General features: G+C 44.6%; 2 protein-coding genes across 3 annotated transcripts in view; one reads left to right on the top strand and one right to left on the bottom strand.

Annotated features, from left to right (window-relative positions):
• LOC135568227 (glutamine amidotransferase-like class 1 domain-containing protein 3, mitochondrial) overlaps positions 1-3349 on the top strand; it is a 7108-nt gene extending 3759 nt beyond the window's left edge. For both annotated transcript variants that reach the window (XM_065015169.1, XM_065015170.1), the window contains 2 exons: positions 2509-2710; positions 2860-3349. In XM_065015169.1, the coding sequence (XP_064871241.1) occupies positions 2509-2710; positions 2860-3052 (395 nt within the window). In that variant the 3' untranslated portion in view covers positions 3053-3349. The remainder of the gene's footprint in view (positions 1-2508; positions 2711-2859) is intronic.
• A 10943-nt stretch (positions 3350-14292) lies between these two features.
• Positions 14293-15000, bottom strand: part of LOC135568226 (probable alpha-ketoglutarate-dependent hypophosphite dioxygenase) — an 11917-nt gene continuing 11209 nt past the window's right edge. The window contains exon 7 of the mRNA XM_065015168.1: positions 14293-14438. Within this exon, the coding sequence (XP_064871240.1) occupies positions 14355-14438 (84 nt within the window). The 3' untranslated portion in view covers positions 14293-14354. The remainder of the gene's footprint in view (positions 14439-15000) is intronic.

The following is a 15000-nucleotide window of genomic DNA, read 5'->3' as shown; positions in this document are numbered from 1 at the left end:
CTCCTTTATGCTATATCTCTGTTACTATATCATCTCTCCTTTATTCTATATCTCTGCTACTATATCATCTCTCCTTTATTCTATATCTCTGTTACTATATCATCTCTCCTTTATTCTATATCTCTGTTACTATATCATCTCTCCTTTATTCTATATCTGTTACTATATCATATCTCCTTTATTCTATATCATCTCTCCTTTATTCTATATATCTGTTACTATATCATCTCTCCTTTAATCTATATCTGTTACTATATCATATCTCCTTTATTCTATATCATCTCTCCTTTATTCTATATCTCTGTTACTATATCATCTCTCCTTTATTCTATATCTCTGTTACTATATCATATCTCCTTTATTCTATATCATCTCTCCTTTATTCTATATCTCTGCTACTATATCATCTCTCCTTTATTCTATATCTCTGTTACTATATCATATCTCCTTTATTCTATATCATCTCTCCTTTATTCTATATATCTGTTACTATATCATCTCTCCTTTAATCTATATCTGTTACTATATCATATCTCCTTTATTCTATATCATCTCTCCTTTATTCTATATCTCTGTTACTATATCATCTCTCCTTTATTCTATATCTCTGTTACTATATCATCTCTCCTTTAATCTCTGTTACTATATCATCTCTCCTTTATTCTATATCTGTTACTATATCATCTCTCCTTTATTCTATATCTGTTACTATATCATATCTCCTTTATTCTATATCTCTGTTACTATATCATCTCTCCTTTATTCTATATCTCTGTTACTATATCATCTCTCCTTTATGCTATATCTCTGTTACTATATCATCTCTCCTTTATTCTATATCTCTGTTACTATATCATCTCTCCTTTATTCTATATCTCTGTTACTATATCATCTCTCCTTTATTCTATATCTCTGTTACTATATCATCTCTCCTTTATGCTATATCTCTGTTACTATATCATCTCTCCTTTATTCTATATATCTGTTGCTATATCATCTCTCCTTTATTCTATATCTGTTACTATATCATCTCTCCTTTATTCTATATCTCTGTTACTATATCATCTCTCCTTTATTCTATATCTCTGTTACTATATCATCTCTCATTTATTCTATATCTCTGTTACTATATCATCTCTCCTTTATTCTATATCTCTGTTACTATATCATCTCTCCTTTATTCTATATCTCTGTTACTATATCATCTCTGCTTTATTCTATATCTCTGTTACTATATCATCTCTCCTTTATTCTATATCTCTGCTACTATATCATCTCTCCTTTATTCTATATCTCTGTTACTATATCATCTCTCCTTTATTCTATATCTCTGTTACTATATCATCTCTCCTTTATTCTATATCTCTGTTACTATATCATCTCTCCTTTATTCTATATCTCTGTTACTATATCATCTCTCCTTTAATCTCTGTTACTATATCATCTCTCCTTTATTCTATATCTGTTACTATATCATCTCTCCTTTATTCTATATCTGTTACTATATCATCTCTCCTTTATTCTATATCTCTGTTACTATATCATCTCTCCTTTATTCTATATCTCTGTTACTATATCATCTCTCCTTTATGCTATATCTCTGTTACTATATCATCTCTCCTTTATTCTATATATCTGTTGCTATATCATCTCTCCTTTATTCTATATCTGTTACTATATCATCTCTCCTTTATTCTATATCTCTGTTACTATATCATCTCTCCTTTATTCTATATCTCTGTTACTATATCATCTCTCATTTATGCTATATCTCTGTTCCTATATCATCTCTCCTTTATTCTATATCTCTGTTACTATATCATCTCTCCTTTATTCTATATCTCTGTTACTATATCATCTCTCCTTTATTCTATATCTCTGTTACTATATCATCTCTGCTTTATTCTATATCTCTGTTACTATATCATCTCTCCTTTAATCTATATCATCTCTCCTTTATTCTATATCTCTGTTACTATATCATCTCCTTTATGCTATATCTCTATTACTATATCATCTCTCCTTTATTCTATATCATCTCTCCTTTATTCTATATCTCTGTTACTATATCATCTCTCCTTTATTCTATATCTCTGTTACTATATCATCTCTCCTTTATTCTATATCTCTGTTACTATATCATCTCCTTTATGCTATATCTCTATTACTATATCATCTCTCCTTTATTCTATATCTCTGTTACTATATCATCTCCTTTAATCTATATCTCTATTACTATATCATCTCTCCTTTATTCTATATCATCTCTCCTTTATTCTATATCTCTGTTACTATATCATCTCTCCTTTATTCTCTGTTACTATATCATCTCCTTTATTCTATATCTCTGTTACTATATCATCTCCTTTATGCTATATCTCTGTTACTATGTCATCACTCTTTCACTATGACTTCATTTCAATCATTCTACTCCCACCAACCCCAAACAAAACAAAACCACTGGTCTCCGCCGTGCTCCTCTCAACTGAACTGTGTTGTGTTTTGCAGGTGGTTTTGGCGTGGCTAAAAATCTGTCTGACTGGGCTGTGAAGGGGAAGGAGTTCACGGTTCAACCCCAAGTAGAGAAGCTGATTAAGGGGTTCCACGCTGCAGGCAAGCCCCTGGCTATGTGCTGCATCTCCCCTGTCCTAGCTGCTAAGGCCCTGCCGGGGTGTGAGATCACCGTGGGACAGGACAAGGAGTGTGAGAGGTGAGTTACAATGTCTCAGGTGTGTTTGTGTGTTTGTGTGTGTGTGTGTGTGTGTGTGTGTGTGTGTGTGTGTGTGTGATGATATGTTTTAACAGGACAAAGCAGTATGTTTTTAACCCTGCTGCTATTCTTCTCCCTCCTGCCACTAGATGGCCCCATGCCCAGACGGCAACTGCCATGAAGGAGCTGGGCTGTAAACACGTGAATAAGAAAGTGGGGGAGGTCCACATCGATGTGAAGAACAAGCTGGTCACCTCCTCCGCCTTCATGTGTAACGCTCCCGTACACGAGGTGTTTGACGGGGTGGGCGTCATGGTTACAGAACTGCTCAAACTGGCCTAGGACACGTCTGAGATTCAGAATACTGATTAGCTGTGCTTCTCAAAAGGCACCCTGTTCCCTTTATAGTGCTGATGTGACCTTCTCAAAAGGCACCCTGTTCCCTTTATAGTGCTGATGTGACCTTCTCAAAAGACACCCTGTTCCCTTTATAGTGCTGATGTGACCTTCTCAAAAGACACCCTGTTCCCTTTATAGTGCTGATGTGACCTTCTCAAAAGGCACCCTGTTCCCTTTATAGTGCTGATGTGACCTTCTCAAAAGACACCCTGTTCCCTTTATAGTGCTGATGTGACCTTCTCAAAAGACACCCTGTTCCCTTTATAGTGCTGATGTGACCTTCTCAAAAGACACCCTGTTCCCTTTATAGTGCTGATGTGACCTTCTCAAAAGACACCCTGTTCCCTTTATAGTGCTGATGTGACCTTCTCAAAAGACACCCTGTTCCCTTTATAGTGCTGATGTGACCTGTTCTTTATAGTGCTGAAAAGACACCCTGTTCCCTTTATAGTGCTGATGTGACCTTCTCAAAAGACACCCTGTTCCCTTTATAGTGCTGATGTGACCTTCTCAAAAGGCACCCTGTTCCCTTTATAGTGCTGATGTGACCTTCTCAAAAGACACCCTGTTCCCTTTATAGTGCTGATGTGACCTTCTCAAAAGACGGGAATCGGGAGCCATTTGGGAAGTGACCTCACAATCATGTTTGTTGTTGTTGTTGTTTGTTTACCTGGAGACCCTCCTGATCGGAATGTAATGGACACACAGAAGAAGCAGAAGAAGATAGTGTTTCTGTTGCTTCATCTGTCTGACTGTGGGATGACTTGTGTTTTTATCAACATCGTAATAAAAGTAAAACCAAATTCTGGAATGAACGACTTTTCATTTGATTAGTTTTTTCAGCTTGTCGTAGCCTTATGCCATAGTTTGTACATCTCAATTGTCAGTAGAAACCACATTTGTTTAAGCAAGTCAGTCATGTCTGATATGTTTTTTTAAAGGCAGTAAATGAGGCTGAATCAAATCACATCAAATCAAATTTTATTTGTCACATACACATGGTTAGCAGATGTTAATGCGAGTGTAGCGAAATGCTTGTGCTTCTAGTTCCGACAATGCAGTGATAACCAACAAGTAATCTAACTAACAATTCCAAAACTACTGTCTTATACACAGTGTAAGGGGATAAAGAATATGTACATAAGGATATATGAATGAGTGATGGTACAGAGCAGCATACAGTAGATGGTATCGAGTACAGTATATACATATGAGATGAGTATGTAGACAAAGTAAACAAAGTGGCATAGTTAAAGTGGCTAGTGATACATGTATTACATAAGGATGCAGTCGATGATGTAGAGTACAGTATATACGTATGCATATGAGATGAATAATGTAGGGTAAGTAACATTATATAAGGTAGCATTGTTTAAAGTGGCTAGTGATATATTTACATAATTTCCCATCAATTCCCAGGCTCAGTCACCTGGGGGCTCAGTCACCTGGGGGCTCAGTCACCTGGGGCCTAGTCACCTGGGGGCTCAGTCACCTGGGGCCTGGGGGCTCAGTCACCTGGGGCCTGGGGGCTCAGTCACCTGGGGCCTAGTCACCTGGGGGCTCAGTCACCTGGGGCATAGTCACCTGGGGGCTCAGTCACCTGGGGCTCAGTCACCTGGGGCTCAGTCACCTGGGGGCTCAGTCACCTAGGGCCTAGTCACCTGGGGCCTAGTCACCTGGGGGCTCAGTCACCTGGGGCATAGTCACCTGGGGGTTCAGTCACCTGGGGGCTCAGTCACCTGGGGCCCAGTCACCTGGGGCCCAGTCACCTGGGGCCTAGTCACCTGGGGCTCAGTCACCTGGGGGCTCAGTCACCTGGGGCTCAGTCACCTGGGGGCTCAGTCACCTGGGGCCTAGGCACCTGGGGGCTCAGTCACCTGGGGGCTCAGTCACCTGGGGGCTCAGTCACCTGGGGGCTCAGTCACCTGGGGCCTAGTCACCTGGGGCCTAGTAACCTGGGGGCTCAGTCACCTGGGGCCTAGTCACCTGGGGCCTAGTCACCTGGGGGCTCAGTCACCTGGGGCATAGTCACCTGGGGGCTCAGTCACCTGGGGGCTAAGTCACCTGGGGCCCAGTCACCTGGGGCCTGGGGGCTCAGTCACCTGGGGCCTGGGGGCTCAGTCACCTGGGGCCCAGTCACCTGGGGCCCAGTCACCTGGGGCCTAGTCACCTGGGGCTCAGTCACCTGGGGGCTCAGTCACCTGGGGCTCAGTCGCCTGGGGGCAGAGTCACCTGGGGCTCAGTCACCTGGGGGCTCAGTCACCTGGGGCCCAGCGAGGGGAGAGGTCAGGCTTGTCTTTCACGTCCCTGGTGCTATGCAGAATATCAGAAAGGGAAGAGGACAGGAGTGTCTGGAGTTGACAATTATTTTTTGCCATTGGATGAGTTGGTGTTTTTGTACTAGGAGTAACAGGAATGAGATCGGAACCTCGTCTTGGGGGCCAAACTGAACGATAATTTATAGCGAATGCTATCTGGCTATGGGATACTCCTTTCTCATTTATAAAGTCTCACTTTGTGAACTGTTTCTAATATCTGTGGTTTGTTATGTCGACTAGGGGGGTGGAAATTATGTCGACTAGGGGTTGGAAATTATGTCGACTAGGGGTGGAAATTATGTCGACTAGGGGGTGGAAATTATGTCGACTAGGGGGTGGAAATTATGTCGACTAGGGGTGGAAATTATGTCGACTAGGGGGTGGAAATTATGTCGACTAGGGGGTGGAAATTATGTCGACTAGGGGTGGAAATTATGTCGACTAGGGGGTGGAAATTATGTCGACTAGGGGGGTGGAAATTATGTCGACTAGGGGGGTGGAAATTATGTCGACTAGGGGGGTGGAAATTATGTCGACTAGGGGGGTGGAAATTATGTCGACTAGGGGGGTGGAAATTACAGGTGTAACAGTGGTAAGGTGTTGGGACTCTGCTGATAACCAGGTGTAACAGTGGTAAGGTGTTGGGACTCTGCTGATAACCAGGTGTAGCAGTGGTAAGGTGTTGGGACTCTGCTGATAACCAGGTGTAACAGTGGTAAGGTGTTGGGACTCTGCTGATAACCAGGTGTAACAGTGGTAAGGTGTTGGGACTCTGCTGATAACCAGGTGTAGCAGTGGTAAGGTGTTGGGACTCTGCTGATAGCCAGGTGTAACAGTGGTAAGGTGTTGGGACTCTGCTGATAACCAGGTGTAACAGTGGTAAGGTGTTGGGACTCTGCTGATAACCAGGTGTAACAGTGGCCAGGTGTTGGGACTCTGCTGATAACCAGGTGTAACAGTGGTAAGGTGTTGGGACTCTGCTGATAACCAGGTGTAACAGTGGTAAGGTGTTGGGACTCTGCTGATAGCCAGGTGTAACAGTGGTAAGGTGTTGGGACTCTGCTGTTGGGACTCTGTTGATAACCAGGTGTAACAGTGGTAAGGTGTTGGGACTCTGCTGTTGGGACTCTGTTGATAACCAGGTGTAACAGTGGTAAGGTGTTGGCCCTAACAGTTTGTGGGCACCGTTGGTCACTGTTATAGTGAATTCATGTATTGTTTAGTGTTGTGTGGTGTAGAGGCTGTGCTGGCATGCATCCCACATTTTTTTGGGGGGGAGCACCAAGATATGCATGCTAAAATGGCCACTGCTCTGATCTCCACATAGTTTTGCCAGCAGGTGTGATGTATTATCATTAACGGTTACATTTTATTGATAACATTTGCCTACATTAGGAACTCTCTTGGTGAAGTCCACAGGACTGAACATTAGCAAATTCAACATACATGTCTCTATCACTATCACTGACACATACAGATCAGTGGTAACTCTACAATTCACTGAAAAAGGCAATGCACACCGGGAAATTATACTCGAGGTGTGCCTTATTGGGGGCATGGCTTTCAAATTGTTATTTTTGGCCACCCGTGAGAGGCAGTGTTTGGGGTAAACAATAAACACTTCCTGGTGTTAAAACTACTACATGAGGTGTTATTGTAGAACTCCATTGGGGTAAACAATAAACACTTCCTGGTGTTAAAACTACTACATGAGGTGTTATTGTAGAACTCCATTGGGGTAAACAATAAACACTTCCTGGTGTTAAAACTACTACATGAGGTGTTATTGTAGAACTCCATTGGGGTAAACAATAAACACTTCCTGGTGTTAAAACTACTACATGAGGTGTTATTGTAGAACTCTGCTGCTCCACTCAGGAGCCTGTTGATTTAACACTGAAGAATTTGTTATGCGCTCATATTGTACTGTCACTAAGTTTGATCATATTTATTTTAGTTATATACATTTACATTTACATTTAAGTCATTTAGCAGACGCTCTTATCCAGAGCGACTTACAAATTGGTGCTTTCACCTTATGACATCCAGTGGAACAGCCACTTATAAGAAATGTGGAAACTTTAGTAAGTCGTTTATCATTTGATTGTTACTATATTTAGAAATAATATCCGTCATTTCAAGCCCTATTGCCACAGTTTTGTTGAATCTGAAAAAATCTATGATTTTCATAATATTTGTACAATGTACATCAGCAATTTGTAACTATTTGAACCAGGAAGGGGATTTCCAGCCCTTTCTAAAGCTACGCAGCATGACCCGTTACTGTTTATAGCCTCCTGATGAAAAATAATGATGTTTGGGTAAGTTTATTTAGGTGGAAATCTACATTTTGCCCTTTCATTCAACTGGTTAAAATCCCAATCCCAGAATTTTTTTTACAAATGAAACATAGTTTGCTGTGACTTACAAAGTAAGGCCCACCAAGTTCCACAGAGAAAGATGCCAGTGTCTAGTGAGATGGTTTATTCAACACGTAAATCACAATAAGACACATGAAGAGGTAATATAGCATGAAGTCCCAGATACATCAGTTTACATGTTCATACAGCATTTAATTTGTCCTCCAATCACATTTTATACATGTAATTATAATCATTATCAATGCACTAAAACAGGAGATGGACTCCAGGTCAGCTCAGGTCACCTTCAGAGTGGCTTGCCTTTTTGTTCACTCTACAGAAACAGGAGATGGACTCCTGCCCTATGGGCCGTTCTGGTTCACTCTACAGAAACAGGAGATGGTCTCCTGCCCTATGGGCCGTTCTGGTTCACTCTACAGAAACAGGAGATGGACTCCTGCCCTATGGGCCGTTCTGGTTCACTCTACAGAAACAGGAGATGGACTCCTACCCTACGGGCCGTTCTGGTTCACTCTACAGAAACAGGAGATGGTCTCCTACCCTACGGGCCGTTCTGGTTCACTCTACAGAAACAGGAGATGGACTCCTGCACTACGGGCCGTTCTGGTTCACGCTACAGAAACAGGAGGAGATGGACTCCTACAGAAACAGGAGATGGACCTACTATGGGCCGTTCTGGTTCACTCTACAGAAACAGGAGATGGGAGTTCATACAGAAACAGGAGATGGTCTCCTGCCCTATGGACAGAAACAGGAGATGGACTCCTGCCCTATGGACCGTTCTGGTTCACTCTACAGAAACAGGAGATGGACTCCTACCCTATGGGCCGTTCTGGTTCACTCTACAGAAACAGCAGATGGACTCCTGCACAATGGGCCATTCTGGTTCACTCTACAGAAACAGGAGATGGACTCCTGCACTATGGGCCATTCTGGTTCACTCTACAGAAACAGGAGATGGACTCCTACCCTATGGGCCGTTCTGGTTCACTCTACAGAAACAGGAGATGGACTCCTACCCTATGGGCTGTTCTGGTTCACTCTACAGAAACAGGAGATGGACTCCTGCCCTACGGGCCGTTCTGGTTCACTCTACAGAAATAGGAGATGGACTCCTGCTCTACGGGCCGTTCTGGTTCACTCTACAGAAACAGGAGATGGACTCCTGCTCTACGGGCCGTTCTGGTTCACTCTACAGAAACAGGAGATGGACTCCTACCCTATGGGCCGTTCTGGTTCACTCTACAGAAACAGGAGATGGACTCAGAAACTGGACCCTATGGGCCGTTCGGGCAGAAACAGGAGATGGTTCTGGTTCACTCTACAGAAACAGGAGATGGTCTCCTACCCTACGGGCCGTTCTGGTTCACTCTACAGAAACAGGAGATGGACTCCTGCACTACGGGCCGTTCTGGTTCACGCTACAGAAACAGGAGATGGACTCCTGCCCTACGGGCCGTTCTGGTTCACTCTACAGAAACAGGAGATGGTCTCCTACCCTACGGGCCGTTCTGGTTCACTCTACAGAAACAGGAGATGGACTCCTACCCTATGGGCCGTTCTGGTTCACTCTACAGAAACAGGAGATGGACTCCTGCCCTATGGGCCGTTCTGGTTCACTCTACAGAAACAGGAGATGGTCTCCTGCCCTATGGGCCGTTCTGGTTCACTCTACAGAAACAGGAGATGGACTCCTGCCCTATGGACCGTTCTGGTTCACTCTACAGAAACAGGAGATGGACTCCTACCCTATGGGCCGTTCTGGTTCACTCTACAGAAACAGCAGATGGACTCCTGCACTATGGGCCATTCTGGTTCACTCTACAGAAACAGGAGATGGACTCCTGCACTATGGGCCATTCTGGTTCACTCTACAGAAACAGGAGATGGACTCCTACCCTATGGGCCGTTCTGGTTCACTCTACAGAAACAGGAGATGGACTCCTACCCTATGGGCTGTTCTGGTTCACTCTACAGAAACAGGAGATGGACTCCTACCCTATGGGCCGTTCTGGTTCACTCTACAGAAACAGGAGATGGACTCCTGCACTATGGGCCATTCTGGTTCACTCTACAGAAACAGGAGATGGACTCCTGCCCTACGGGCCGTTCTGGTTCACTCTACAGAAACAGGAGATGGACTCCTACCCTATGGGCCGTTCTGGTTCACTCTACAGAAACAGGAGATGGACTCCTACCCTATGGGCTGTTCTGGTTCACTCTACAGAAACAGGAGATGGACTCCTGCCCTACGGGCCGTTCTGGTTCACTCTACAGAAATAGGAGATGGACTCCTGCTCTACGGGCCGTTCTGGTTCACTCTACAGAAACAGGAGATGGACTCCTGCTCTACGGGCCGTTCTGGTTCACTCTACAGAAACAGGAGATGGACTCCTACCCTATGGGCCGTTCTGGTTCACTCTACAGAAACAGGAGATGGACTCCTACCCTACGGGCTACAGAAACGACTCCTACCCTACGGGCCGTTCTGGTTCACTCTACAGAAACAGGAGATGGTCTCCTACCCTACGGGCCGTTCTGGTTCACTCTACAGAAACAGGAGATGGACTCCTGCACTACGGGCCGTTCTGGTTCACGCTACAGAAACAGGAGATGGACTCCTGCCCTACGGGCCGTTCTGGTTCACTCTACAGAAACAGGAGATGGTCTCCTACCCTACGGGCCGTTCTGGTTCACTCTACAGAAACAGGAGATGGACTCCTACCCTATGGGCCGTTCTGGTTCACTCTACAGAAACAGGAGATGGACTCCTGCCCTATGGGCCGTTCTGGTTCACTCTACAGAAACAGGAGATGGTCTCCTGCCCTATGGGCCGTTCTGGTTCACTCTACAGAAACAGGAGATGGACTCCTGCCCTATGGACCGTTCTGGTTCACTCTACAGAAACAGGAGATGGACTCCTACCCTATGGGCCGTTCTGGTTCACTCTACAGAAACAGCAGATGGACTCCTGCACTATGGGCCATTCTGGTTCACTCTACAGAAACAGGAGATGGACTCCTGCACTATGGGCCATTCTGGTTCACTCTACAGAAACAGGAGATGGACTCCTACCCTATGGGCCGTTCTGGTTCACTCTACAGAAACAGGAGATGGACTCCTACCCTATGGGCCGTTCTGGTTCACTCTACAGAAACAGGAGATGGACTCCTACCCTATGGGCCGTTCTGGTTCACTCTACAGAAACAGGAGATGGACTCCTGCACTACGGGCCATTCTGGTTCACTCTACAGAAACAGGAGATGGACTCCTGCCCTACGGGCCGTTCTGGTTCACTCTACAGAAACAGGAGATGGACTCCTACCCTATGGGCCGTTCTGGTTCACTCTACAGAAACAGGAGATGGACTCCTACCCTACGGGCCGTTCTGGTTCACTCTACAGAAATAGGAGATGGACTCCTGCTCTACGGGCCGTTCTGGTTCACTCTACAGAAACAGGAGATGGACTCCTACCCTATGGGCCGTTCTGGTTCACTCTACAGAAACAGGAGATGGACTCCTGCCCTATGGGCCGTTCTGGTTCACTCTACAGAAACAGGAGATGGACTCCTACCCTATGGGCCGTTCTGGTTCACTCTACAGAAACAGGAGATGGACTCCTGCACTATGGGCCGTTCTGGTTCACGCTACAGAAACAGGAGATGGACTCCTACCCTACGGGCCGTTCTGGTTCACTCTACAGAAACAGGAGATGGTCTCCTACCCTACGGGCCGTTCTGGTTCACTCTACAGAAACAGGAGATGGACTCCTACCCTACGTGCCGTTCTGGTTCACTCTACAGAAACAGGAGATGGACTCCTACCCTATGGGCCGTTCTGGTTCACTCTACAGAAACAGGAGATGGACTCCTACCCTATGGGCCGTTCTGGTTCACTCTACAGAAACAGGAGATGGACTCCTGCCCTATGGGCCGTTCTGGTTCACTCTACAGAAACAGGAGATGGTCTCCTGCCCTATGGGCCGTTCTGGTTCACTCTACAGAAACAGGAGATGGACTCCTGCCCTATGGACCGTTCTGGTTCACTCTACAGAAACAGGAGATGGACTCCTGCATTATGGGCCATTCTGGTTCACTCTACAGAAACAGGAGATGGACTCCTGCACTATGGGCCATTCTGGTTCACTCTACAGAAACAGGAGATGGACTCCTGCACTATGGGCCATTCTTGTTCACTCTACAGAAACAGGAGATGGACTCCTGCCCTATGGGCCGTTCTAGTTCACTCTACAGAAACAGGAGATGGTCTCCTGCCCTACGGGCCATTCTGGTTCACTCTACAGAAACAGGAGATGGACTCCTGCCCTATGGGCCGTTCTGGTTCACTCTACAGAAACAGGAGATGGACTCCTACCCTACGGGCCGTTCTGGTTCACTGTACAGAAACATGAGATAGACTCCAGTCCAACCCAGTCCAACCCAGCCTAACCCAGTCCAACCCAGTCCAACCCAGCCCGACCCAGTCCAACCCAGTCTGACCCAGCCCAACCCAGCCCGACCCAGTCCAACCCAGTCCAACCCAGTCCAACCCAGCCCGACCCAGTCCAACCCAGTCCAACCCAGTCCAACCCAGCCCGTCCAACCCAGTCCAACCCAGTCCAACCCAGTCCAACCCAGCCCGACCCAGTCCAACCCAGTCCAACCCAGATACTGTGAGCTCCACCGGTATTGGGACAGTGACACATGCTGTACGGTTCTAAACACTTCTACATGGACGTTACCATGACAACATATAGTCCTGAATGAATAATGACGAGGGAGAAAGTAAAAAAAGTTAAATGCACACATCATACACCGAAAACAGAGGTTAGCATTTTATTTCATACCCCCAAGACATGCTAACCTCTCACCATTACAATAACAGAGGAGGTTAGCATTTTATTTCATACCCCCAAGACATGCTAACCTCTCACCATTACAATAACAGGGGAGGTTAGCATTTTATTTCATACCCCCAAGACATGCTAACCTCTCACCATTACAATAACAGGGGAGGTTAGCATTTTATTTCATACCCCCAAGACATGCTAACCTCTCACCAATACAATAACAGGGGAGGTTAGCATTTTATTTCATACACCCAAGACATGCTAACCTCTCACCATTACAATAACAGGGGAGGTTAGCATTTTATTTCATACCCCCAAGACATGCTAACCTCTCACCAATACAATAACAGGGGAGGTTAGCATTTTATTTCATACCCCCAAGACATGCTAACCTCTCACCATTACAATAACAGGGGAGGTTAGCATTTTATTTCATACCCCCAAGACATGCTAACCTCTCACCATTACAATAACAGAGGAGGTTAGCATTTTATTTCATACCCCCAAGACATGCTAACCTCTCACCATTACAATAACAGAGGAGGTTAGCATTTTATTTCATACCCCAAGACATGCTAACCTCTCACCATTACAATAACAGGGAGGTTAGCATTTTATTTCATACCCCAAGACATGCTAACCTCTCACCATTACAATAACAGAGGAGGTTAGCATTTTATTTCATACCCCCAAGACATGCTAACCTCTCACCATTACAATAACAGGGGAGGTTAGCATTTTATATCATACCGCCAAGACATGCTAACCTCTCACCATTACAATAACAGAGGAGGTTAGCATTTTATATCATACCCCCAAGACATGCTAACCTCTCACCATTACAATAACAGGGGAGGTTAGCATTTTATATCATACCCCCAAGACATGCTAACCTCTCACCATTACAATAACAGAGGAGGTTAGCATTTTATTTCATACCCCCAAGACATGCTAACCTCTCACCATTACAATAACAGGGGAGGTTAGCATTTTATATCATACCCCCAAGACATGCTAACCTCTCACCATTACAATAACATGCTAACCTCTCACCATTACAATAACAGGGGAGGTTAGCATTTTTGGAGAGTATGATGTTTTTGTCTGTAAGGTTCTCACTCATCATTAATCAAGGTTCATTCAGGATTATCCGTAATCATGATAACATCCACGTTAATGTAGAAGTGTTTGGAAACATAGTCGATTCTAATCCTCCATTATTTAACATTTCTATTGGGCACAAAATAATCTGAAACTCAACCAAAACAAACAACAAATGCATCCAACAAGTTTGTAGAGTCACAAGATTGATATAGTTAATGCTATGAACATGGGACCAAATACTAAACTTTAGACTACTTTAATACATAGAAGTGAATTTGTCCCAGTACTTTTGGTCTCCTAATATGGGGGGCGATGTACAAAAAGTGATTTTTAAACCGTTCATCCGATATCATCAAGGTGAACACAGCAGTAAGTCATCAAGGTGAACACAGCAGTAAGTCATCAAGGTGAACACAGCAGTAAGTCATCAAGGTGAACACAGCAGTAAGTCATCAAGGTGAATACAGCAGTAAGTCATCAAGGTGAATACAGTATCATTAGGTTCCTGAACACAGCAGTAAGTCTAAGTATCAGACAGTAATATGGTAATGGGATCTCTATGGATATGGTTGTAGTTGTGCTGTAAGGCTCATCACAGCAAGGTGGAGAAGTGACTGAACTGGTCTGATCCACTGGCCATCACTGTAGCATGGAAACGCCTGGGACGGTCTGGGTCCTGCAGAGAGAGAGAGAGAGAGAAACATAGGGTAGATACAGGTAGAGACATATCTACAGTAGTTCTCACCTGTATAGGGTAGATACAGGTAGAGACATATCTACAGTAGTTCTCACCCGTATAGGGTAGAGCACAGGTAGAGACATATCTACAGTAGTTCTCACCCGTATAGGGTAGATACAGGTAGAGACATATCTACAGTAGTTCTCACCCGTATAGGGTAGATACAGGTAGAGACATATCTACAGTAGTTCTCACCCGTATAGGGTAGATACAGGTAGAGACATATCTACAGTAGTCCTCACCCGTATAGGGTAGAGCACAGGTAGAGACATATCTACAGTAGTTCTCACCCGTATAGGGTAGATACAGGTAGAGACATATCTACAGTAGTTCTCACCCGTATAGGGTAGATACAGGTAGAGACATATCTACAGTAGTTCTCACCCGTATAGGGTAGATACAGGTAGAGACATATCTACAGTAGTCCTCACCCGTATAGGGTAGATACAGGTAGAGACATATCTACAGTAGTCCTCACCCGTATAGGGTAGATACAGGT

This window comes from Oncorhynchus nerka, unplaced genomic scaffold (assembly GCF_034236695.1).
Source record: "Oncorhynchus nerka isolate Pitt River unplaced genomic scaffold, Oner_Uvic_2.0 unplaced_scaffold_1642, whole genome shotgun sequence".
NCBI lineage: Eukaryota > Metazoa > Chordata > Actinopteri > Salmoniformes > Salmonidae > Oncorhynchus > Oncorhynchus nerka.
Note: the sequence above shows the minus strand (reverse complement) of the source record. Positions and strands in the feature narration are given on the sequence as shown.